Raw genomic sequence first — 24,385 nt, 5'->3', positions numbered from 1 at the left:
CACTAAGTGGAAGCTGTTAGGTTTTCTTTAATGTTGAGATACATTTAAAATTTTGTGATGTGTTTGTTTATTTGAAAGGCAAGGAGGAGAGAGGGTGACATCGATTTTCCACCTGTGGTTCACTCCCCAGTTGTCTGTAATAGCCAGTACTGAGCCAGGCTGAAGTGGGGAGCCCAAAACTCAATCCAGGTCTCCCACAGGGATGGCAGGGACCTAAGCACTTGCTCCCTCCCAGGGCGTGCTGGATTGGAAACAGAGGAGCTGGGACTTGACCCACACCCTCCAGTGTGGGATGCAGTCGTCCCAAGTGGCCACTTGATTGCTGTGTCAAAGGCCCACCCTGTACCATACATTGACTCAGTTATTGTGTGAGTGTTTACTGACTGCCCACTGTGTATCAGACACCAGCTACCTTTCTAGGCACCTGGGATCCTAGTCCCTGCTCTTGAGGACTTTGGCCTCTATAGGAGGAGTCAGGTAATGAGAAGGAAATAAACCTAGTGAAGAAATACGAAAGTATGGTGGATGCTAAGTGCCAAGGAGCTAAAAACTGAAACTGGGTTGGTTTTTGGCATAGTGGTTAGGACGCCTGTGGCCCACTTCAGAGTGCCTGGGTTTGAGTCTCGGCTGTACTCTCAATTCCAGCCACCTGCAAATGCACCCCCTGGGAGGCAGGTGGTGATGGCTCGGGGTGTTGAACTCCTACCATCTGTGTGGAAGACTCCGACTGAATTTCTGGCTCCCTGCTTTGGCCCTGGCCAGTCCTGTTGGTTGCAGGCATGTGGGGAATGAACCCCCAAATTGGAGCTCTCTCTCCCCTCACTCTCAAACAAATAAATAATAATTTTTAAAAGACTAAAAAGCAGGGGCAGGCACTGTGGCGTAGCAGATAAAGCCACCACTTGCAGTGCCAGATTCCCATATGGGTGCTGGTTCCAGTCCCAGCTGCTCCTTTTCCAATCCAGCTCTCTGCTGTGGCCTGGGAAAGCAGTAGAGGATGGCCCAAGTCCTTGGGCCCTTGAACCCACATAGGAGACCCAGAAGAAGCTCCTGGCTTCAGATCAGTTCAGCTTCGGCCATTTTGGCCAATTGGGGAGTGAACTAGTGGATCAAAGACCTCTCTCTCTCTTTCCTTCCCCCTCCCTCCCCCTCCCTCCCCGTCCCCCTCCCCCTTCCTCTCTCTCTAATTAAAAAAAGAAAAGACTAAACAGCCAACAAGGGCAGAGTAGAGGAGTGAAGTGTGGTAGGGTAGATAGGACCAAGGCAGGCTCTGAGTGGAGGAGGGTGGCTGGGTGGCCTCCCAGAAAAGGCATGATTTCTGCAGCCCTGGAGCAATGCAGGGAGTGCCCCTGCCCTGTGGGCTCTCAGGGGAGGAGCCCATGTAGGCCATGGGCAAGGGCTAGAAAGGGTGGAGATTGTCAAATCAGTACCAAGGCCAGCCCCTGAGTCTTCCCAGGAGGGTGGGGAAATCCACCTGCACTGGAGCCTTGGGGATCTGGTCTCCCTGGTGTGGGCAGCAGGAAAGGGGATCCTCAAGGCTGTCACCATGGCTGTGACGCCCCACTGTCCACCATGGTTGTGGGGTGCAAGCTGGAGCAGGTTTCTTCCTCTCTTGGATCGGGCAGGTTCCTAGAGCTACTCTAAATAGACCAAAAACTTAAGGCCAGGGTGAGGAAGGGACTGGCCCAGGGTCAGCTCCTGGGATCAGGCTGGGCCGTTGGTGATTGATTAGTACCAGTGGTTGCTTAGCAGCCAACACGTCTCATGTCAAAAGGTCTTGGTATGAGAGGGCCCTGGCCCATAGCAAATTGGATTCTTAGGTACTTAAATGAATGTGCTGTGTTTTTAAAAACTTAAGAGATGACATTGTTTGTTGGTAGTATTATCAAAAAAGATCTATTTATTTGGGCTGGTGTCATGGTGCAGCAGATTGAGACACTGCCCACTACACCAGCATCCCCTGTGGGCTCGGTTGTGTCCTGGCTGGTCTACTCCCCATCCAGCTCCCTGTAATGCCCCTGGGTAAGCAGTGGAAGATGGCCCAAGTGCTTGGGGCACCTGCACGCATGTGGGAGACCTACTTGAATTGGGTCTCTGTCTCTCTATCACTCTGCCTTTCAAATAAATAAATAAATCTTCAAAAAAATTATTTGAAAGGCAGCGTGATACTGAGATCTTCCATCTGCTATCTCACTCCCTAAATGGCTACAACAACCAGAGCTTAGCCACAATGAAGCCAGGAGCTGGGAACTCCACGTGGGTCTCCCATGTGGCTGCAGGGGTTGAAGTACTTGGATGATCTTTTTTTTTCTTAAAGATAAATTTATTTTACTTGAAAGGCAGAGTTACAGAGAGGCAGAGGCAGAAAGAGAAGTCTTCCATCCGCTGGTTCACTCCCCAGATGGCAGCAACGGTTGGAGCTGAACTGAAGCCAGGAGCCAGGACCTTCTTCCGGGGTCTTCCACTCGGGTGCAGGGGCCCAAGGACTTGGGCCATCTTCCAGTGCTTTCCCAGGCCATAGCAGAGAGCTGGATGGGAAGTGGAGCAGCCGGGACTAGAACCGGCACTCATATGTGATGCCGGCACTGGGGGTGGTGGCTTTAACCTCTATGCCACAGCACTGGCCCCTTGGGCCATCTTCTGTTGCTTTCCCACGCACATTAGCAGGGAGCTGGAGCAACCGGGACTCTGAAACAGCGCTCTAAATAGGTAATCTGGCGTCCCAAGTGAAGGCTTGCTGTGCCACACCATAGCCGGCCCCATTGTTGCTTTGCTGCTATCTCCCAGGCAAAATTAGATATGTGGTTCCATGGTCATGCCTGCCTTTTCATGTAGAGCCTGGAGGGAAGCATTAGCCTTGCCAGGGTGGTTACTGGTCAGTGGCGAAGGTCATCATTGCTCTTTGAAAAGGGCTTGCCCACTTGGAAGCATTCTCCCACCTGTTACCCTCGGGCCCTTGCAGTCGGCAGGAGGAAGGGTGTCGCCGCATGTTAGTGACAAGGGGACGGCTCTGGAAAGGTGTGCTCCGATTCAGATACTCCGACTGCAGGCTCGGGGCTCCTTGGGCCAGGCTGTGGCTTCCTCCCAGCTGCCCGAGACAGCGGGTCTGGGCCAGCGAGTTAGCCTGGGCTTATGTAAAGGCTTCACAGAGCCGGTGCCGTGGCTCAATAGGCTAATCCTGCACCTTGCGGCGCCAGCACACCGGGTTCTAGTCCCGGTCGGGGCGCTGGATTCTGTCCTGGTTGCCCCTCTTCCAGGCCAGCTCTCTGCTGTGGCCAGGGAGTGCAGTGGAGGATGGCCCAAGTGCTTGGGCCCTGCACCCCATGGGAGACCAGGAGAAGCACCTGGCTCCTGCCATCAGATCAGCGTGGTGCGCCGGCCGCAGCGCACCAGCCACGGCGGCCATTGGAGGGTGAACCAACGGCAAAGGAAGACCTTTCTCTCTGTCTCTCTCTCTCACTGTCCACTCTGCCTGTCCAAAAAAAAAAAAAAGGCTTCACAGAATCCTGCGTTCATCCCGCCCCTCAGGAGGTGCTGCTTGATTGACAGGAGCTGGGTCCCTGCTGGCCCACGCTCGGAGGAAGGCATGGGTGGGCGGGTGTGCACAGCTCAGCTGTGGGGTAGGTATGGGACCCCATGTGCCAGCCGCACAGGTCAGGTGGGTAGTCCTGTGAGCAGCTGTGTCTGTGGGTCTGGGGCAGGAGGCCTAAGTCACATCACTACTTTTTGGGGAAGGCACATACAAGTTAACAGGCTCTTTTGGTGGCTGTGTCTGGTGGCTTCCTCGGAGCTCAGCTCTCCAGAGTCCATGGTTGCACATTTAATTTTTAGGAAAAAAAGAATCCTGATCTCTTCGTAATTTCTGCAAGAATGCAGGACTTTCCAAGGCCAGATTTCACATCTCTAGGAAAGGACAGCCCGAAGTCCGGGGTGCCCGAAGCCTCAGCTATAGGAATGCGGGAGCAGGCCAGCCACCTGCTGCCCACCCGTGGCCCCCCACGCTCTGTCCCCGGGGTGTTTTCGGGATTCCCTGGGACTGTCACAAAGGCCTGCGGCTAGCCGGCCCATGTTGATGCGCCCTGCAGCTTCTCTGTTGCTTGAACCTCCCCCAGCTAACTTTTACAATCTCTGTTTACCCAGATGAGGAGAAAACGCGACCTGATATCTTCCATGCACTGAAAATGGGTAAGCACTCAAGAGAATCCTCTGCTGCCCGGCGAGTGCAGGGCGCATTCTCCCAGCACCCCCGTGTGTAGGCCCTTTCACGGCCATGTGGAGTATTTGGGAGAGAAACAGGCGTTTTGCTGTTTCACGCAGGGAAGTTCAGATCCCAGAGGCTGGTGTTAATTACGATGCTATACCCACACCTGGTTGCCCTCCCAGACCCCTGCCCCCATTCCAGCCAAAGTCTGTGCCGTGCCCTGGCTTCCCCCGACTCCGACACGCCTCTCCGAGTCCCCACCCACTCCAGTCTCTTTGTGACAAAGGTCTGGTTAGCCTATAATTTCCTCTTGCTGTAGACTCTGCCTCCAGGAAGCCTTTCCTGATGCTCACCCTGAGCAAGACCTGACCCCTCCTGCGTGCCCACTGCCTTTCCCCGACCGTCTCCTTCACCCACTGCCTCGACGTGCTGACGGCTGCTGCCTGTCAGCACACACCTCCGGCCGGGGGCCATTTCCACCCCACCCCCGCAGCCCACTGCAGAGGCCAGACCTCTGGGAACCAACTGCCTGTGTCTCCTGCTTGCACTTGCAGGAAACTTCCAGCTGGTCAAGGAGATTGCCGACGAGGACCCTAACCACGTGAACCTGGTCAACGGGGACGGGGCGACACCCCTGATGCTGGCGGCCGTCACGGGGCAGCTGCCGCTGGTGCAGCTGCTGGTGGAGAGGCACGCCGACATCGACAAGCAGGACAGCGTGCATGGCTGGACGGCCCTCATGCAGGCCACCTACCACGGGTCGGTGCCGGTCCTGCCCCCAGCCGCAAGGCCCGGCAGCAGATTGGCCGGCAGTGGGACCCCTTGGCAATTTTCCAGTCCTGAGATGCCGCCTGCAAGCTCCAGGGCTGTGAAAACATCGAGGCCCAAAGCAAACGTGGGAGAGCAGCAGGGCTTGTTCTGTCCTACGTTCTCACCCTTCCGGGGCCCGGTTTCCTGTTTTCCCATCACTGGGTGTCCCCAGGGGCCGTGAAGCAGCAGCCACCCTCAGGAACGTTTTACGTGGACAGACAGGTTTCTGTAGGGTGCTCACAGGCGACCTGCATGGTTGGTTTGTCTGGAGTCTGTGCTTTGAGATACCGTGGCCTCCCGGTATGACACAAGCGCTGGCCACTTGTTCCTGTGGCTTGTGATCGTGGTGAGCGAAACAGACACTGCGGGCCCCATAAGCCACTGGCCCCGCCACAGCACATAGGCCCAGCTGTGGATGTCCTTCCTCTGACTTGGTTGGGGCCCATCCACAGGACAGCGTGGACAGACCACGTGTTTGCCCAGGCCCCTCCTCTAGGCCAGGCTTCAGTGTTTCCTGGGTGCTGGGAACCCCTTCTTGGCTGGCGTTCCCACCGGGTAGGCGTGCCCCTTCCCTGAGGCTGCTGCTTTGGGGTGGGCATCTGGCAGCTGCGAAGGGGTCTGACTCCAAATTAGGAGCTCCTTCCTTGCATGTTTCAAGGGAGTGATTCACTTTCCCACATCATCTGCGAGCAGTTTTTTCTCTCTCTCTCTTTCTCCCTCTGAAAGGCAGAGTTACAGAGAGAAGGAGAGAGAGATTTCCATTCATTGGTTCACTCCCTAAATGGCTGCAACAGCCAGAGATGAGTTAGGTCAAAGCCAGGAGCTTCCTCCGGGTCTCCTGTGGGGAGCAATCCGGACTGGACTGAGTTACTGGAATTAAGACTTATTCTATGCATCTGCTCTCCCACAATATGGCGCTGGGAGAGAAGTAAACAGCTTCCGCACAGCTGCCTCCAGTTCAGCTAATAAACTGTAGGACTTGCTCCTGATTGGAGGAGAGCAGCGTACTCGGCGTGTGGGCAGCCGAGTTGGGATTGGCGGAGGAGGACTATAAAGGAGGAGAGAGACGGCATGCACCGGTAACATCTAAGGGGAACATCTAGCTGAAGGAACACCCGTGCAGCCCCCGAGAAGAGCCGGCCGGCGGTGTGCCGCTCCCCTGCGGAAGTGGGGAATGTGGCCAGGGGGAACTGCCCTTCCACGGAGGTGGAAGGGACAGTAGCCAACCCGGGAGGAACCAGCAGCAAACCCGGGGAGGGCCGAGCAGACGAAAGAACAGCGCAGGGTCCTGTGTCGTTCCTCCACGAAGAGGGGGAGCGACATCTCCCACGTGGGTGCAGGGGTCCAAGCACTTGGGCCATCTTGTGCTGCTTTCCCAGGCCATTAGCAGGAGCTGGTGTGGAAGCAGAGCAGCCAGGACAGGAACCAGCGCCCCTGTGGGAGGCTGGTGTCACAGGTGGTGGCTTTACCCGCTACACCATGGTGGCAGCCCCAGCCATTTGTTCCTTTTTTTTTTTTTTTTTTTTTTTTTTTTTTTTTTTTTTTTTTTGACAGGCAGAGTGGATAGTGAGAGAGAGACAGAGAGAAAGGTCTTCCTTTCTGCCGATGGTTCACCCTCCAATGGCTGCCACAGCTGGTGCACTGCGGCTGACGCACCGCGCTGATCCAAAGGCAGGAGCCAGGTGCTTTTCCTGGTCTCCCATGGGGTGCAGGGCCCAAGCACTTGGGCCATCCTCCACTGCACTCCCGGGCCACAGCAGAGAGCTGGCCTGGAAGAGGAGCAACCGGGAAAGAATCCGGCGCCCCGACCGGGACTAGAACGTGGTGTGCCCGCGCTGCTAGGTGGAGCATTAGCCTATTGAGCCGCTGCGCCGGCCGCCATTTGTTTCTGTTACTCAAAAAGTCTCAATCTCCTGTCTCAAGGACACTAGTGTGTGCTGGGCTGTTCAGGCTGTCCTGTGGAGGGGACCTGCCCAAGACTGGGAGGAAGGGCATCCATAATGGGGTCTGCCTGCTATTGCAGGGACCAGGAGCCTGGGGACAGAGCCCTCGGTGTCCATTTTGTTGGTGGAAGGAATCCTTGGGTTTTGATTGAAATCTTTTTTTTTAAGATTTATTTATCTATTTGAAAGTCAGAGTTATACAGAGAGAGGAGAGGCAGAGAGAGAGGTCTTCCATCCACTGGTTCACTCCCCTATTGGCTGCAACGGCCGGAGCTGCGCCAGGATCTGGAGCCAGGAGCTTCCTCCAGGTCTCCCACATGGGTACAGGGGTCCAAGGACTTGGGCCATCTTCTAGTGCTTTCCCAGGCCACAGCAGAGAGCTGGATCAGAAATGGAGCAGCTGGGTCTCGAACCAGCGCCCATATGGGATGCCAACGCCTCTGGCTAGGGCGTTAACCTGCTGCGCTACAGCGTCGGCCCCTTGATTGAAATCTCACATCCCACCTGCCCACCCATGCCCTTCATGAAGGCACAGAGAGGGGCGCTGTCCTTGGTGGCATCAGCCCGGTGGTGGGTGTGACTCTGACTTCTTCCCTCCTCCCCAGGAATAAGGAAATTGTCAAGTACCTGCTGAACCAAGGGGCGGATGTCAGCCTCCGTGCGAAGAACGGGTACACGGCCTTTGACCTGGTGATGCTGCTCAGCGATCCCGGTGGGTTGCTCCAAGAAAAGCCCCTCCCCTGGGAACCAAGTTATAAGCGCTTGCGTAGGTGCAGGGGGGAGCCAGTCTCTCACGAGCCTGCCGCATGGCTGCAGGCGAGTCACTTCCTCCCCCGGTGATGCGCTGGGCCGGGCAGTCCCTGAGGCTCCTCGAAGCATCCAGCTCGGCAGGGTCCCAGGCAGGGAAGGCGACGACGGCGTGTCCGGCTTTGTGTTCTGCTCAGATCCCGGCTTAGTGTCCTAGTGCCAGGAGCCCCACGTGACTCGAGGGGAAACCCCTCTCACCAGCTGAGTCCACACTGGGGCAGAGACCCCCGGCCTGGTGTGGGGGAGGCTGCCACACAGGCGCTGTGCCTGGGATGTCACCCCTGGGAGCCCCGCCTCTCAGTCCCAGCCAGCTCCTGTTGCCCCCATTTGGCCCTCTGCTGGGACAGGCTGTCTCCTGGGACCTGGGCTTCCCTTTAGGGATGGGCTCTCGGGTCTGTCATCATCCTGCTCGGGAGTTTCTGTCCAGAGAGAGAAGCTCAGAGGCCCTGTGCTGGGTCATCCCAACCACTGGCCCTGCTGCCCTTAGCCAGGGCTGGGCGAGCCAGGTTGCCAGCGTTGCCCCAGCCCCACCTGCTGCAGGCCCTGCGCTGCGCTCTTGGGCGTCACTGCGACCCTCACAGAGCTTCACATGGTGGTGGGTGGGGGAGGGTCCTCTGTCCCCCGTCCACTGAGCTCACTCTGCCCCTGGGAGACCCCCTCGTGGGGAGGCTCCCAGTCTCCAGCCACTCCAGTTCACTCTTGCACAGTATTTTTTTTTTTTTTCGAGAAACTCCTCTTGGTTAGTGTGTTTGCCCCCTAGTTCCCCTCCCGTTACTCTACTCCTTTTCCCAATAAAGCAGTCTGCTTCCAGTGGAGTTTTTTCCCAGTAGGATTTTAAATGAGCATTTTTATTCCCAATTTTTTTAAAGATTTATTTATTTATTTGAAAGAGTTACACAGAGAGAAGGAGAGGCAGAGAGAGATAGAGAGAGAGAGAGGTCTTCCATCTGTTGATTCACTCCCCAGATGACTACAACGGCCGGAGCTGGGCCAATCCGAAGCCAGGAGCCAGGAGCTTCTTCCAGGTCTCCCACGTGGGTGCAGGGGTCCAAGGACTTGGGCCATCTTCCACTGCTTTCCCAGGCCACAGCAGAGAGCTGGATCGGAAGTGGAGCAGCCGGGACTCAAACTGGCGCCCATATGGGATGCCAGCACTGCAGGCAGTGGCTTTACCCGCTATGTCACAGTGTTGGCCCCAACTCCTAATTATTTTAAGGAAACAGATACCTGTTATTCAATACTTGGGGAGAGGAAAAAGGAACAGCTATTAAGAGAAAAGCAGCATTAATAATTTGGGATTTTCTCTTCAATCTTGTTTGGGGCTTTTTTTTTTTAAATCTCACTAATACCTGATAATCCTTGACCTTCCTTAAGCATTTGCCCTATGCTAGGTACTTTCAGTGCTTGAAAGGGATTCCCTCAAATCCTCAAAATGCCTTTCTTTCTTTTTTAAAAAGTGTGTTTATGTGGAAGGCAGAGTTACAGAGAAAGAGAGAGCGTTCCCACCTCACTGGTTCACTCCCCAAATGGCTGCAGTGACCGGGGCTGGGGCCAGGCCGAAGCCAGGAGCCAAGAGCTTCTTCCAGGTCTCCTACGTGGGAACAGCCAGGGCGTGAGCCAGCGCCCGTCTGGGATGCCGGCGTTGCAGGTGGTGGCTTAACTTGCCACACCACAGCACTAACCCCGACTCCTTTCTGTGCAGGGTGCCGAGCCGCCCCCTGACAGAGACACAGAGAGGCTGAGTAACTCACGTGCAGTTACACAGCCAGGGCAGGGAGGAGCGGTGTTGGAACCTCCGCACCTGGCTTTTGAAACCACGGTTCTCTGCCTCTCTAGTGGGGGTGGAGAGGCTGTTGGTATTAGTTTCCAGTTAAGCAGAGTGAGCCTTGCTGTCCTTCCCTGCTGCCTTTGGAAGAATAGGCGGAGAGGCTGGGGCCTTGGTTCTGGAACTCCGAACCCCAGGCTGCAGGGCTGAGTTCTGAGGCTGATGGGGTAGTCCCGGCCCCTCCCCGTGGCCCAGCAGACATATTTGCTTTTGTGTCCATAGACACGGAACTTGTTCGACTGCTGGCATGTGTCTGCATGCAGGTGACTAAGGACAAAGGCCGGCCCAGCCCCGCGCCGCCCCTGCCCCACCTGAGGGTCATGCAGCCCTGGAGCGTCCCTGCGCTGCCCGACGAGAAGGGCGGCCTGAAGGTTGGTCTTTCCCTGCCTGACAACAGCGTCAGGGACACCTGCTGTGTCCCAGGGGTGCCTGCGGGGTCTGGCAGTGTGGCAGGGACCGGGGAGTGCTGGGGCCATGGCAGCTGTGTAGCAGCAGCCGCTTGGCAAAAATGTGCATCCACGTAGCCAGGTCTCTCGTATGTGTGAGAAAAAAAGAAATAGAAATGCAGATTTGGGTGTAGCATCTCAGTGTTGAAATGTAGAGAATTTTGGGAAACTGCATGATTTAGTCCTGTGCTGGCCACGACCGCACGCTTGTCATCTACCACGTCTGTGGCCCCCGTGTCACGTGTCCACAGAGTGCCCCTCCGGGGTCTCATCCACAGGTGCCCATCAGTTGCTTCCTGGGAATGCCAGAGACAGCTCTGCTTGGCGATTTGTTACCGCAGGCAGTCTTTCCCTATGGCCTTCGCTCTGCTTCTTTGAAACAAACCTAACGCCAAGCACTGACCCCCTAGTTACCCCCACCCCCGATTCTGTGTGACTCGCCGCACTGAGACCTGTAGACCTGACGCCCCGCTCGTGGCCGTGGCCCGCCCAGGCCTGGGTTTTGCCTCCCAGCACTGTCTGCAAGCACTCTGTAGGCCGAGCCTTGGCAGGCACCCTTGCGGGCTGAGCAGGCCTGGGCGGTAAGGACCCCTGAGAGGCAGCAGCTGTTCTGTCTGTAGCGGGGAGGGATCCGCTTCAGGAGCAGATGGCCCAGGCTTTGGTACAGGCGCCCTGTTGTGTCACTGGAACAGGGAAAAGGCGTTTGCAGTCGCCTCTGTCCATCTGTGCATCCTTGCCCACTGCAAGACCTCGAGCGGGCCAGGCCCTGTGCAGGCCTCCTCCGGCATGTGCAGTGAGGACACTGACAAGATGAGGGGGAACAGGAGGGGCCGACTGCCGCCTCCGGCCCGGGGGGGGGGGGGGAGATGCAGCGCATGGCCGCAGCTGCTTGGGGGAGGCTACTGTGGTGGACTGGTCACACCTGCCCTGGTCCAGGAGGGTCCTCACCCTTCACCATGCCCAGGCCCGGCGCTTCCTGGGCCCGTCCCCGGAGTGTGACCCTTGTGCCACGTTGCCTTGATAGTCCTGGTGGAACCGAATGTCCAATCGGTTCCGGAAGCTCAAACTGATGCAGACGCTGCCCCGCGGGCTGTCCGGCCACCAGTCCTTGCCCTTCTCCGATGAGCCCGAGCCAGCCCTGGATTCCACAATGAGAGCCGTCCCCCAGGACAAGCCAAGCCACCCTGGGCTCCCTGATGGGGCCTCTGTCACCAAAGACAGTGGTAAGAAAAGACGGAGGTGTGGGGGGGGTTGGGGTTCCGGAATCATCTGAACCTGTGCCCCCTCCCCCCTGTCCTCCCGTCTGGGCTGCTGTCAGGGTGGGGGGAGTCGGGCTGTATTGCTGCAGGTCGGTCTGAGAGTGGGGATGTGGGCGGGGCGCCGCTGCGGTGAGCCTCGTGCAGCGTCATGAACCAGGGCACTGGCCAGCAGGAGGCGCCCCTGGTTCCTGCCCACACTTCGTGCAGGGGGACCATGGGCCGCTCATGTCTCTCCCTCGCCTTGGGTAGGGGAGGCTTTCTCCACCTAACAGATGTAATTGACTTGCGGCCCCGAAAGTGTCTTGAAGTAGAATGAGTTGCCTGGGACCGAGGTGTAGGTAGTGAGCTCCCTGCCGCGGGAGGTACTCAACGGATTGGGGGACTGCCAAGGTCAGCTGGCTCGAGGAGATCCCTTCTGCCCGATTCCCCGTGCCCAGGCCAGCTCCTCTGAGACAGACGAGCTGGGCACGCACTGCCTCACCGGCACGGCAGCGGTTTGTGCAGAAGCTGCAGACGGGCTCCGAGAGCCCTCCAAGTGTTTCCTCCCGTGAACATAGTGAGTGCCGAGCCTTCCTAACAGTGGAACCACCCTGGAGCGCTGGTGTGCCAGGACAGAGGCCGCCCCCGCCGCGCGTCCTCGCGCTGTGGCCGTGTGGGCGGGCCTCGCCTCAGGAGACTTCCGTCTCTCTCTCAGGTCCCGGGAGCGCGCGAGGAGAAAAGGGAGACGCGTTACTGGCCACCATGGTGAGCGGGGGGCGTCTCGGAAGCATGTCAGGCCTCTGCCCGTCATTCGTGAGTGACTGGCACGGAGGGTGGGGGCGTTTGTCCTTTGTGGTGGTCACAGACGGGGTTGCCGATGGCCACGTGTGACAGTGGGTGACGACTCTGGCACCGAGGAATAGGAGCAGTGCCGGCCTGAACCGGGTAAGGCCGTGCGGGCACTCAGAGGCTGCGCAGGAGCTCAGGGCAGGGGATTGATGAGCAGCATTAGCACGGGGACCCCCGAGAGCCCGGGGACAGGATCCACAGCGGGGAGTGTGCTTCTAGCCTAGGAGAAGCCTCGGTGTCCTAATCTGTAAACGGGGCATGCATCTGGATTGGACCCAGTGATGGTAACGCAAGGCCCCAGTTCCCAGGGCCATACGTAAGGCAGCGGGTTTTTTGCCCCTCTGAAATAAGTTTCAACCAGCACAATGCCACATGGAGTTCAAGTCCTCGATCCCTGTTACCCGCCAGGCCCCACGCTGGCTTCTAGTCCCTGCTGATCCAAGATGGCTCCCATTATTGCCTCATTCCAGTCCTCAGGGAAGAGGCAGGGAAAAATGAGGCCTGGGGACATGCCAGCTGTCTTTAAAGAAGTTTCCTGGAAAACTGCCACACATCCCTGCTGCTCATGTCAGCCTGGCCAGAGGGTTTTTTTTTTTTTTTTTTAGATTTATTTTATTTATTTGAAAGAGTTACAGAGAGAGGTGGAGCCAGAGAGAGAGAGAGGTCTTCCATCTGCTGGTTTACTCCCCAAATGACCACAACAGCCAGAGCTGAGCTGATCTGAAGCCAGGAGCTTCCTCCGGGTCTCCCACGCAGGTGCAGGGGCCCAAGGACTTGGGTCATCTCCACTGCTTTCCCAGGCCACAGCAGAGAGCTGGATCAGAAGTGGAGCAGCTGGGTCTCGAACCAGGCCCATACGGGATGCCAGTACTGCAGGCGGCGGCTTTACCAGCTATGCCACAGCACCAACCCCTGGCCAGAGTTTTCTTCACTCAGCTGCATCACACAGCATGAGAATCTGGGAAATGGGGTCTTTGCTCGGTGTTGTTTCTCAGGAAGAGGTAGAAGGCAGATACTGGGGGGCAGTTTGCGGCCTCTGACATAGGCTATGGCATCCCTCATGTTGTGGTATTTAAGTGAGATCACCCCCAGGAAGTTGTGGGCACTGTGCCCCTCCCTGACTGAGCGCTGCTGTGAGGCCTTGGGCACATCACTCACTCTGGAGTTCTGAGTTTGTTCCCTCTCCTCTCAGAGTGGTGGGTAAAGGTGGAGCCGGTTCCTTTGGCGCTGAGACTTGGGCTGGCCAGCAGGGGGCGGTATTGGCGAGGACAAGGGAGCCAAGGAGCTCAGGGAAGGGGACCTTGGCACCAGCACCTGTGGAGCCAGCGAGGGGCCCTGTGCAGCTCCGTGCCTCCCGCCTGCCCTGCAGGCCCCAGCTGTGGGAGCGTGTGCTGCCAGACACACACTCGGCTTACAGGATAGCGGCAGTTCCTCTCGGCGTGGCTTTAGAAACCCAGGGAGGCGCGGTCAGGTAGAAAGGAGCAGTGGCCCTGATCACACGCCCGGATGGGATCCCAGGGGCATTTTGTGCTTTGTGTCTCTGAGTGCCTTCCTGAGCACTGCCAGCCTCCATGAAGATCTTCGTGGGCTGTGCACCATAGCAGCACTCACTAAACACAAGCCACTGCCGTTCACGCTCCCCGATCGGCGCGTGGGCTTGGCACCAGCATCTTCCCGCTGTGGCAAGCCCGGATTATCGAGTTTGCCACAGCCATGGCTCCCGCATCCCTAACTCAGCTGCAGCAGCACAGCCGTGCAGCAGGGCGCCCCAGCACGAACCTGTGCCTGCCCTGATCCAAAATGGAGCTCGGGTTCCGTATTTAAAAACAGAGAGGGAGAGAAATCTTCCATCCACTGGCCCTGTCCCCCAAGATGGCTGCAAAGGCCAGGGCTGGGCCACGCTGAAGCCAGGAGCCACGAGCTTCCTCCAGGACTCCCACACGGGTGCAGGGGCCCAAGCACTTGGGCCATCTTCTACTGCTTTCCCAGGCCATCGGCAGGGAGCTGGATTGGAAGTGGAGCAGTTGGGACTTGAACTGGTGCCCATATGGGATGCTGGCATCGTCAGTGGCCTTGGGGTGTGGTATTTTAACAGCTCTGAGGAACGTCCTCAGACCTCAGTCTCCCCACTTGCCTAGCCGTTTGCTTGGGGAGATGCCTGGAGAGGGGATTCCTTAGCCTGAGTGTGAGAGTCGCTCCTGCCGTTCAGACTCCTTCTCCAGTGGGTGCAAGTGCCCGTGGGCGGGTTTGCAGCTGTGAGGGTCCAGTCCCCTCCCCGGTGGCTGGATGTTCACAGACCATCAGAGAAGCAGAACCCAGGCCGCCTGCCCTCCCACCCCTGCGCTGTGCTGCCCTGTCCCGCCTGCCCCGTGGCGGCGGTGTGTGGGCACTGCACCCCCCAGAGCCTTTGCGGCCCTGGAGGTGAGTTTAGCCGTGGGACGCCCATCCCCGCAAAGCGCCATCTGGCGCAAGTTCACTGTCTTCCCTTAATTAAAGCAAGCACAGACGGCACGGATGCTCATCCTCAGGGAACCGACAGTCGCCCCGTGTGGATCTTACAGCTGACCCCCAGATCACAGTTTGAGAAATTAAAACCAAATTAGAGTTGGAGACAGCAGCAGCGGGAGGCGTGGCTGGAGAAGGCTGAGCTGCGGGGCGGGGCGGGGCGGGGAAGGGAGCACCGGCCGGGCCTCAGGCCCCACCCCGGCCCCTTCCTCCTGCAGCCCCGGCCCTGCCCTGCTGCTCTCATGCTATCCCTCCCACATCCTGTTCCCACTCCATCTGGAATGCGCGCTCCCATCCTTCTTGGGCCAGCTGGCATGGCCCTTGGGCAGCCCAGAGTGGGGGCTGCTTCCCTCCCGCCCCCCCGCCCCCCGTGCCCCCGCAGCTCCTGTGCGTGCCTCCCCTGCTGCATGCCCTCAGGCCCCTCTGCACCGTCCTGGTCTGGCTGTGTGGCTGGAGCCGCGTGGGGCAGCGGGGAGATGCAGCAGCGCACACGTGGGTCCCCGGCTTGGGTGGACGGGGGTAGTGGCGCCATTCCCCGAGCAGCAGGAGGAACCGGAGTCTTGTCTCAGAGCCGGGAGGCGGTCCGGGCTGCTCTAACCCTCAGCCTGTCTTTTTCAGCTTCGGAACGGAGCCCCCTTCACCCGGCTCCCGAGCGACAAGCTGAAGGCAGTCATCCCCCCCTTCTTGCCCCCCTCCAGTTTTGAGCTGTGGAGCTCTGACCGGGCCAGGCCGGGTCACGACGGGAAGTCTGACCCCACGAAGACTACGCTGCCCCAGAGAGCCAGCAGGGGCCACCCCGCAGGCGGCAGGAGCGCAGACACTGTGAGTCTCACAGCCACTGGGCCTTTGCACGTCACTCGCGGCCGACTGAGGGAGGGGCTCTGGACCACAGCTGCCTGAGCTGTGGTGTCCTGCGTGCCCTCAGCATCCCACAGAAGAACTCCGTTGGTGGAATGGACTACAGTGTCAGGGTAGGGGGCACCTGGAGCTCCAGGGAGGGAAGAGGCTGGCCTGGGTAACCTGGCCTGCCCCTGGCAGATGGGGAAATGGGAAGTAGTTTGCTGACGGTCCCTTAGCCAGGCGGGTGAGGACCTGGGGCCAGAAGTCAGGTTCTTGGGTTTTAATTACTGCCCAGCTCTGCCACAAAGAGCAAACACGTGGCGCCAACTGTGTGCCGCCTGTGTTTTCCTGCCCCAGCTGGTGCAAGGCTTCGCTGCCTTTGGTGGTTTCTCAGGAGTGGCACGTGGTCAGTGTCTGTAACGTGCCAAGGCAGCCCCCCCCCCCCCGCAAAGCTGGGCACCCCTGTGTATGCGGCGTCTGTTCTGTAGCTGCCATAAACAGACACACCAAGGGCAAGGATTCAGCCTGGGCCTGCCGGGATGGGCCAGGGTGTGGACAAGCAGCACCTCCCAGGGCCGTGGGAAGGCACACGCGGCTGAGAGACCCAAGGCCGGGAGCCGCTGCGCAGACGCATGGGGCGGGGTGGCCTTTGGGCCTATGGCCTTGGTCAGGTGTTGGTCAGGAACCATCCGTGAGACTTCTCCCAGGCCTGTGTTTTCTTGAGAATTTAAGCCCAGAGGGAGCGAGCATCAGCACCGCCTGCTTGGTTTGCTCAGCGAACGGTGCCGGAGTGCCCCCTCCCTGGAGCCTGGCAGCCGAGGTCAGGGGCCGCCCCCCGGGAGGAAGTGACAGCGAGCTGAGACTGACACACTGTCTTCTCCCCGCTGCCAAGCGGGGGACGCGTGCACGAGGCTGTGCTGGCGTGCCCTGTCTTGCAGGCTCCCAGTGGGTAAGCCTCATCCCCCTGGGGTCTAACAGGAGGCTTTATGGCTGAGTGGCTTCAAGCAGCTAACTTGGGTCTTCCAAGCGCTGGGGGCCAGTGTCTGAAGTCTGGGTGTGAGTGTGACCAGTGCCTGGGCCCCACAGAGGATTCTGTCCCTTGGCTGCAGCGTTCCTCGGCTGTGGCCGCATCACTGTGGTCTCTGCTTCCAAGAGCACATTGCCTCTCCTGTTGTCAGGACACCCTCTGCCCTGTGATACGTGCAAATGCGTCTAGAGCCCACCGGTCGATCCTCTTTTCACTCTCCCTGCCTTGAGCTTCTGCGAAACAGGGGGAAGGTCACGTTCACCTTTGCTTTCTGAGCTAACACTCACACATCCTGGGAGTTGGGATGCTGGCCTGTCTTGGGGCTACCCACTGCACCCACAGTCCTCTCCACCAAATGCCTCCTTGTGCTCAGGCCACAGCTTGGGACTTGGGGTGCGGGAAGCTGGTGGCTCCCGGGGGGATTCACCCCATGCGGCCCTGTACATTCAGGAGCTGTGTAAGGGTTGTGAGTCTGGTGAGAAGACTGGTGGGAGGGTGTCCCCTTGGGCCGCGTGGGCAGGGAAGGCTCCAGAACCTGCGAGCTGAAGGAGGAGGGGCCAGCTGTGGGGAGAGCGGGGGTGAGGGCCGTCTGCTGAGGGAGCCGCACAGGCAGAGGCCCTGAGGCACAGAAGGGGTTGGCGTTTCTCCAGGCACCGGAGGAGGTCGGTGTGATGGGAGCAGAACAGACCAGGAGAGGGAAGGCTGAGGTCAGGTTGCAGAGGCGCGTGGCTGGGAGCCCTGGCGCCAGGGACGAGGGCGCATGATGAGGCCATGGTGATGGGGAAGCAAAAAGTGTGTTCCAGTGGAGGAGCCTTCGGGGCAGGCGGCACCACGGGCAGACCCAGGGTGTGCAGAGGCCGGGCCCTGGGCCGGGCTACGCCGAGGGCCCTGGCTTTTGTCCTGGCTCTGCTGAGACCTCGCAGGGTTTTTCAGTGAATGCCAGGGTCAGGTTTTCCTGGAAGGTGTTGGGAGTAGAGTGAGAGTGGAAGCGGGGTCGTCTGTGGGGCGGAGGCTGAGCCGACGGCCGAGTCGTCAGCAGATGGAAGTGAGCCCTGTCCCGGAGGGGTCCTGAGCAGGCCGAGGCCAGCGGGGAGGAGGCGTGGGGCAGGTGTGGCCTCCTTGGGGGCCCTCCACGCCAAGTGAGGAATGGCACTGACCCCCATCCCCATGTTACTTTGCAGGCACCCGGCCGGCCGGTGAAGTTTCCCAGTCTGTCCAGGAGCCCCACTTCTCCTGCCAGCTCCGGAAACTTCAGCCACTCTCCTCATTCCTCCGGTGGCTCCAGCGGGGCTGGGGGCGCGAGCAGGCACGCAGGGGAGCTGCACAGCCGCTCAGGTGCGTCCTTGGGCAGGGGGCCCCAGGCGCGGGGGCCTGAGGGTGCGACCACGTGCAGGCGGAGGCCAGCTCGGCCCAGACTGTCTTGTGTGTGCCTGCTTGGGGCTGAGGATGGATGGAGAGGGAGGACTAGGGAAAACGCCTAGGGTTTTCACAGGGTTGAAGCCCCCGAGGGGTGAGCCTTCGCGAGTGGCTCATTCTGCCCCTCCGTGAACGGGCGAGGACACCGACACCCGGGGAGAGGGGTGAGGTGTGCCCAGGGGCACAGCAAGTTGGTGGCATTTAGGTCATGCCCTCGAGTGCCCACTGCTTCCCCTGGGCCTGCAGCAGCCCTGCTGTCCTCCCTGAGGGGGTCCCAGGGCTCCCCAAAGCCAGCTATGCAGGAGGCACCAGGCAAATAGTGGTGGCGATCCTGGAGAGCAGACGCTGGTATAATCTCGCCCTCCAGGGGTCATCGTGAGCATTCGGTGTGTGCCTTTGCCGAGTTCCTTTCTGCACACCACGAGCATTTATAAATGTGGCAGCGTATCTAGCGAAGCCCACACCGGGCGCCATACCCGGCCCTTCCTGTGAGCCCTGGCCTGCAGCGAGTGCCCAGCTGCGCGTGACAGATGCAGGAGCCGGGTCGCGGGACAGTTCACAGCTGGCCAGGGTCCCACGCGGCCTGAGTCGCAGGGCGAGGGCCTGAACCCAGGCAGCCAGACTCCAGGGCATGCCCTGTGCCCTGCTGAGCCGTGAGCTGTGAGCTGCTCCGGGCCCTGCTTTTGTCTCTTCCCACACGTGACTGGATGGCGAGCACCTTTTCACACCAGCCCACCTGGCACAGCGTCTGCTTCAGGACCGCGCGGAATCCGTTCCTACCAGGTTCGTTCAGCCGGTTCCTGATGGCGAACACCAGGCCGCTCCTGGGTTTCTGCTCTCGTGGGTGACGCCACCCTGCCTGATATTTGCCAGTGCTCACTCACTCCCTTAACACAAGTTCCCTAGAATCAGGATGGCTGAGTCCTGATTGTTTTTTTTAGTTATTTATTGATTTTAAGAGGTGGAGGGGTGATGGGGTGGGGACAGAAAGCTCCCCTCTGTTGGTTCACTCCCCACATGCCTACGATGGCCCTGGCTGAGATGGAAGCCAGGAGGCAGGAACCCAGTCCAGGTCTCCTGGGCAGGTGGCCAGGACTCAACTACCTGAACCATCACTGCTGCCTCCGTGCACGTCAGCAGGAAGCTGGAACTGGGGGCAGAGCTGGGCTTCAAGCCCCGGCATGTGTGGACTTGAACTTGACATGGGTTACAGGCACCCCAAGCAGTGACTTAGCTGCTGCACCCGATGCCGGTCCAGATCTGCCGGCTTCTGAGGCTTTCTGATGCATTTTGCCCTCCAGCACAGCCGTACCTGCTGTGCCTGGTGCCCATTCGGGGCCCAGTAACAGCTGTTCGTGTTGTCCCTCACGCACCCCGCCAGCCCTGGGCCGTGCCACTCGCCCCTTTCTTTCTAGTAACGCAGGGTCACTGGTAGATTGGGGAAACAGAGCCGAGAGGTGGCAGTGGGGTCGGGTCAGCGCGGCAGCCCTGAGTGAGATGTATCACTCAGAATTTAGCAGCACTGTTGTGGGAGTGGCTGGGGGTGCAACAGTCAGAGTGAGGGGAGTCCCAGGAGGAGGGCTGCCTCACCAGCCAGTCAGTCCCCCTGAAGTCTGGCCGTGGGGAACCTAGTGCGAGGCCTGGTGGCAGGCACGGCCTGGAGAAAGCCAGGGTCAGCTGGTCTTTCCCCGCCTCTGCCCTCTGGGCCTCTGTAGGGTCCTCAAGCCGAGCTCTGGTCATCTGCCCATCCCCAGACCTCACAGGGACGCAAGTCCGCGAGACGCGGCAGCTCGCTCCCACCTGCGATGGACACAGCGAGTGCCGCATGCCAGCGGTGGACATTCCTGTTTCTCTTTCCTCAGGTGGCAGCGTAGACAGCGTCTTGTCCCAGATTGCCGCCCAACGGAAAAAAGCAGCCGGCTTATCTGAGCAGAAGCCCAGCCAGCGGTCAAGTCCAGTGGGAGCAGCGCCTGGGGCCGGCCCCCCCGAGCTTCCCGCCTCCCCTGCAGGTGGAGGCGCTCCCAGCAGCAAGGTGCTTGTTCTGCATCGGCTCTCCCTGCTGTGCTCGCTGTTCTGTCCCTGCGTGGCTCCTGTGCTGAGACCTGGGCTGGGCCCTGGGTGTGGGCCGGGGCCCGAGCCAGGCTGCCTCCAGCTAGCTGCTGCTGGGCTCTCTGCAGGGGGCTGATGGGTCCTGGCACTAAGATGCTCACCCCTGCTGAGGCGCCCCGAGCTGCCAGCACGCGCACCTGGCTCCCGCCGCCCCAGTGGTGGCCGTGCGGTCCCATCTCATACCCGTGTGATGGTGCTGAGAGCAGAGGGCGTAAGAGCATGGCTGCAGCCCTGCCCGAGGCATTGGGCCATCGAAAGCCCACATCCCTGTTCGCTGTTCCTGTAGCTGGTGTCCACAGTAGGGTTGGCCCTCCCACCTGACTCATCTGTGGTACCCGTCTTGGAGTACCTGCTCTTTGCCTGGTGCTGCTGGCGGTGAGCAGCCACAGTGACACAGGTGGTCCCGCCCAGAGTGACTGGGGCGGTTGTGGGGAAGGAGGTATGCAGAGGAACACAGATGGGGCCCCACCCAGGCTTGAGGGCATTAGCACCCTTTGACTGGGGGTCAGAGGGGATGGGGAACCAGATGGAAAGGGCAGGAGTCAGGGGCAGGGCTGGGGGTGAGACCACCCCACGGGGAGGGGACTACTTGTATACCTCCCTGCTCCTGGCTACATCCCACCGTCGATGCAGCTGGAGGGTAGTTGGTCCCCACATCGGTAGCGGCTATGGGGTTTGCAGTGAGTGAGACCCGCAAGTGCCACTGCAGACCCGAAAACCTTTTGGCATCTCTGGACTCTACCCGTCTACCTGTGCCTCGCTCTGTCTTGGTTGGTTCATGGAGTGGACCCCAGAGAGTGGGTTCCAAGTCACGAGTGGGTCCGGACAGCCCCCAAGAGTTTGCTTGTCTGAGAGGGACCTAGGCCAGGCCCAGCCCCACTGTTCTTCATGGTCCCCAGGTGTTGACAGCCTCTTCCCTGGAAACGGGAAATGCTGGGAGCCTCACCCCTGGACGCCGACCCAGCACAGGGCCTGCAGACATGCATGTCCAGTGGCTGCATGGGAAACGGGCTTCGTCCTGGCAGCCGCACAGCCCCTCGTGTTATCAAAGCCCCTGTTGCAGCAGGACCTTGACTGTCGGGTTCCTTTGACAGTGAGCTCTAGAAAAGTGTGTCTTGCTCCCTGCACATTCGCTTATTTTGCATCATGTCAAAAATTATTAGTGTGACAGGTCTGAATGTAATTAAGCACCTGAAATTCGACTAGAATTCGGCTGTAGAGAAAAAACTACTGGCATTTTGATATATTTTCTCTTATTAGATCATAAGAATTTATATAATTATATATATATATAATAATTATATAATTATTTTACCTCCCTTTTTGCCTTTGCTGCTAGGAAACTCAGAGCCACTCATTAAAGTAAGTCTGCCAGTCTGGGGCTTTGCATAGTTTCCTCCTTGTCTGTTGTGTAACATTCTCTTTCTATTCTGATGATCTTATTAGACGTGTTAGATGGTATATCTTCCTTTAATCGGCGCTGGAAATAAGCAGGCAGTGAAGTTATAAATTACATTAACTATTCCCGCGCTTGAATGCATCTGTCATATATAATCTGTACACAAGTACATCCTCATGAAAGGAAATCGACTGTGTCAAAAGATGCATTCAGGAAACAATGAAGCGGGGAAATGATCCACTTCAGTGATCACCTGATACTCTGAACACCATAATGTGCCGGAACCTTGGGGAGCTGTTTAAAAATTCAGGTTTCCGGGCTCCACCCCAGCATGACAGAATGCGAGTCTGAGGGTGGGGCCTGGGGAATCTGCTTGCCCCGCACGGCGCCCCCCAGAGCCCAGCCCAGGGTGCCCAGAACCCACCTCCCTGAACCAAAGGGTGCGGAAGTGGGCTCTCTGAGCTGTTCTTGCAGCGACATGCAGATGTGAAGTGCTTTGCAAAGACTCCCTTAGGAAGAATTAGGAATTAGTATTCCAAATAGGAGCCTCCCGAATCTGATTTTTGTACTTTGCTTCAAACAAGCAGCTCGCTGTAGTGGTGGATTATTCACAAAGCATGGCTGCTGGCGGCGCCGTGCCTCCGTGTAGAGGGAGCCTCGGGAGACAGTGCGTGGAGTGAGCGTGTGCACCGGCACTTCCAGGTCTCCGGGGGCCCAGGCAGCTCACCAGGTTTGGGTGTCAACTTCTCTTCCTCCCAGCGCTCAAACCAAAGGCGCTCATGTGTGTAGCTGGTGCACCCGTGGGTCACAGTTGCAGCCTGGATGTGGCTGGGCCGTCTGGGAGATTCCCCACCCCCACCTCCTGCCGCGGCAGCACTGCCCCTGGGGTCCGGAGTGGCATGGTTCTTAGCCTTGGGCTACAGAGATCTGTTTGGCAGGCTTAGGCTAATTATCTCCTGCTTAACAAGAAACTCTGCTTGGGGCTTGGCAATGTCTTTCCTTATAGGAAAAGCAGAAGGAAGACTTTATTAATCGTGTATGCAGCTTATTAGCAAAATCTTTCAAAACCTCAGGGAGTGGATGCCCCCTGGGACTCCAGGGGGCAGCAGGCACTGAAGGCTTAATGGAGGGAAGGCGTGCCCCTCCTAGAAATCAAAACTCCACTCTAGTCTCTCCTGCCCTGTACAGGATGTCCAGTGATTAGCACAAATTATGAGACTGATGAAAAGGCAGGAAAACCACACTCCCAAGAAGCTGAGACATGACAGAAGTGTTAGAATTATATGATAGAAAATTTAAAATAACTAGGGCTAGTGCGTTAAAAGCACTAATGGGAAGTACGGACAACATGCAAGATTATGTAATTTTAAAGATTTTTTATTTGTAAGGCAGAAAGAGATCTTCCATCTGGTAGTTACTACAACAACCTCCAACAGCCAAGGCTAGGCCAAGCCAAAGCCGTGAGCTGGGAAATCAGTTTGGGTCTCCTGCGTGAGGAGCAGGGACCCAGTCATTTGAGCCATCACCTGCTGCCGCCCAGCACGCACGTTGTCAGGGAACTGGAGTCAGAAACGGACCAGCACTGCACTACGGCATGCAGGCATCCAAAGCCACGTCCTACCCGCTGTGCTAAATGCCCACCCCTGCCTTTGGTTGCCTTTGTAACTTGTTTTTTTCTTTCTTTCTTTGTGTTTGAACTGGAGTAATTTCTCCTAGCCTGTCTGCAAGTTCACGGGTTCTTTCCTGGCTGTGTCTAGTCTGAGGAGCCCATTGAAAGCACTCCTCGTCTGTTAGTGTGTTCTGTATCTCGACTGTTCCATTGGTGCTGTCTTGGGTTCCTGTCTCTGTGCTGAAATAACTTCACGTCAGAGCTGGGCGTTTGGCACCACTTTCTCCCCGTTCCAGCTTCCGGCTGTTGTGCCCCCTGCCACCCACGTGGGAGACCCAGGTTGAGTTCCAGGATTCTGGCTTCCACCTGGCCCAGTTCTGGCTGTTGGGGGCATCTGGGGAGTGAACCACTGTATAGGAGAGCTCTCTCTCTCTCTCTTTTGTCTTTTGTCTTTTGAATAAAGTAAGTAAATCTTTTTTAAAAAAAGATTTATTTATGGCTCAGCGCTGTGGCGTGGTAGGCTAAGCCTCCACTTGCGGCACCAGCATCCCATATTGTTGAACTTATGAATACAGCATTGTTAGTAGTATTCCTTTATTATCATCTTAATGTACCGGGTCATTGGAATGTCTCCTTTTGTATTCCTGATATGGACAATTTGTGACTTCTTTTATTGATCTGTGGCTAAAAGTTTATCCATTTTACTGACTTTTGAAAGGACCAGCTTTGGTTCCATTGATTTTCTCTGTTGTGTTTTGTTTTCAGTTTTGTTGATTTCTGCAGTGGTCTGTCATTTCCTTCCCTTTGCTTACTCTGGGTTTCTGCCTTTCTCCAGTTTCTTAATTAGAAGCGAGACTACTGTTGCGAGATCTTCCTTCCATTCACAGATGAGCACTCTGAGGCTGTGGATGGACCCCTAAGTGCTCCTTTGCCTGCATTCATATGTTTTTATATGTTAAGGTTGTTACACAGCACAATAGATCTTTTCACTTCTGAAGCTTCCTCTTTAGCCCATTATTTGGAAGTGTGTCACTGATTTTGCTGTCGTTAGGGGGTTTTATGGAATTTCTGTTACTTATTTCTGGTTTTATACCATTAAAGACCTTTTCTTAGTTCTATTCCTTCAACCACATTGTGTCATTTTGCACTCAGGATGTGCTCCACCTCGGAGAGTCTCCCACATGGGATGAAACTGTTCTGTGGCAGTCGGAAAGGGGAGGTTCCAGGATGCCGGGGGGGCCTGGCTGCTAGTGTCACGCAGCATTCCGTGTCCCTGCTGGTTTTCTCTCTCCTGGGTCTGTTGCTTACTGGGCGAGCAGAGAAATCGCGCTGCAGCTGTGCGTGGGTCTCTCCTCTCAGTT

The 24,385-nt window shown here is 57.8% G+C and overlaps 1 protein-coding gene across 8 annotated transcripts in view; it reads left to right on the top strand.

Moving 5' to 3' along the window:
- Window positions 1–24,385, top strand: part of ANKS6 (ankyrin repeat and sterile alpha motif domain containing 6) — a 54,532-nt gene that overhangs the window by 12,068 nt on the left and 18,079 nt on the right. For 2 of the 8 annotated variants that reach the window (XM_089318763.1, XM_089318768.1), the window contains exons 3-11: window positions 4,141–4,185; window positions 4,756–4,960; window positions 7,560–7,666; window positions 9,809–9,957; window positions 11,057–11,255; window positions 11,986–12,083; window positions 15,243–15,446; window positions 17,673–17,826; window positions 19,770–19,939. In XM_089318763.1, coding sequence (XP_089174889.1) covers window positions 4,141–4,185; window positions 4,756–4,960; window positions 7,560–7,666; window positions 9,809–9,957; window positions 11,057–11,255; window positions 11,986–12,083; window positions 15,243–15,446; window positions 17,673–17,826; window positions 19,770–19,939 — 1,331 coding nt within the window. Of the gene's footprint in view, window positions 1–4,140; window positions 4,186–4,755; window positions 4,961–5,012; window positions 6,342–7,559; window positions 7,667–9,808; window positions 9,958–11,056; window positions 11,256–11,985; window positions 12,084–15,242; window positions 15,447–17,672; window positions 17,827–19,769; window positions 19,940–24,385 lie in introns of those variants that run through there. The other 6 variants (XM_089318774.1, XM_089318772.1, XM_089318778.1 and 3 more) reach the window with 5 other exon arrangements.

This window comes from Oryctolagus cuniculus, chromosome 1 (genome assembly GCF_051225735.1).
Source record: "Oryctolagus cuniculus isolate XC-2025 breed Fujian yellow rabbit chromosome 1, ASM5122573v1, whole genome shotgun sequence".
Classification (NCBI taxonomy): Eukaryota; Metazoa; Chordata; class Mammalia; order Lagomorpha; family Leporidae; genus Oryctolagus; species Oryctolagus cuniculus.
The sequence above is the reverse complement of the archived record's forward strand: the minus strand, read 5'-3'. Positions and strand labels throughout refer to the sequence as shown.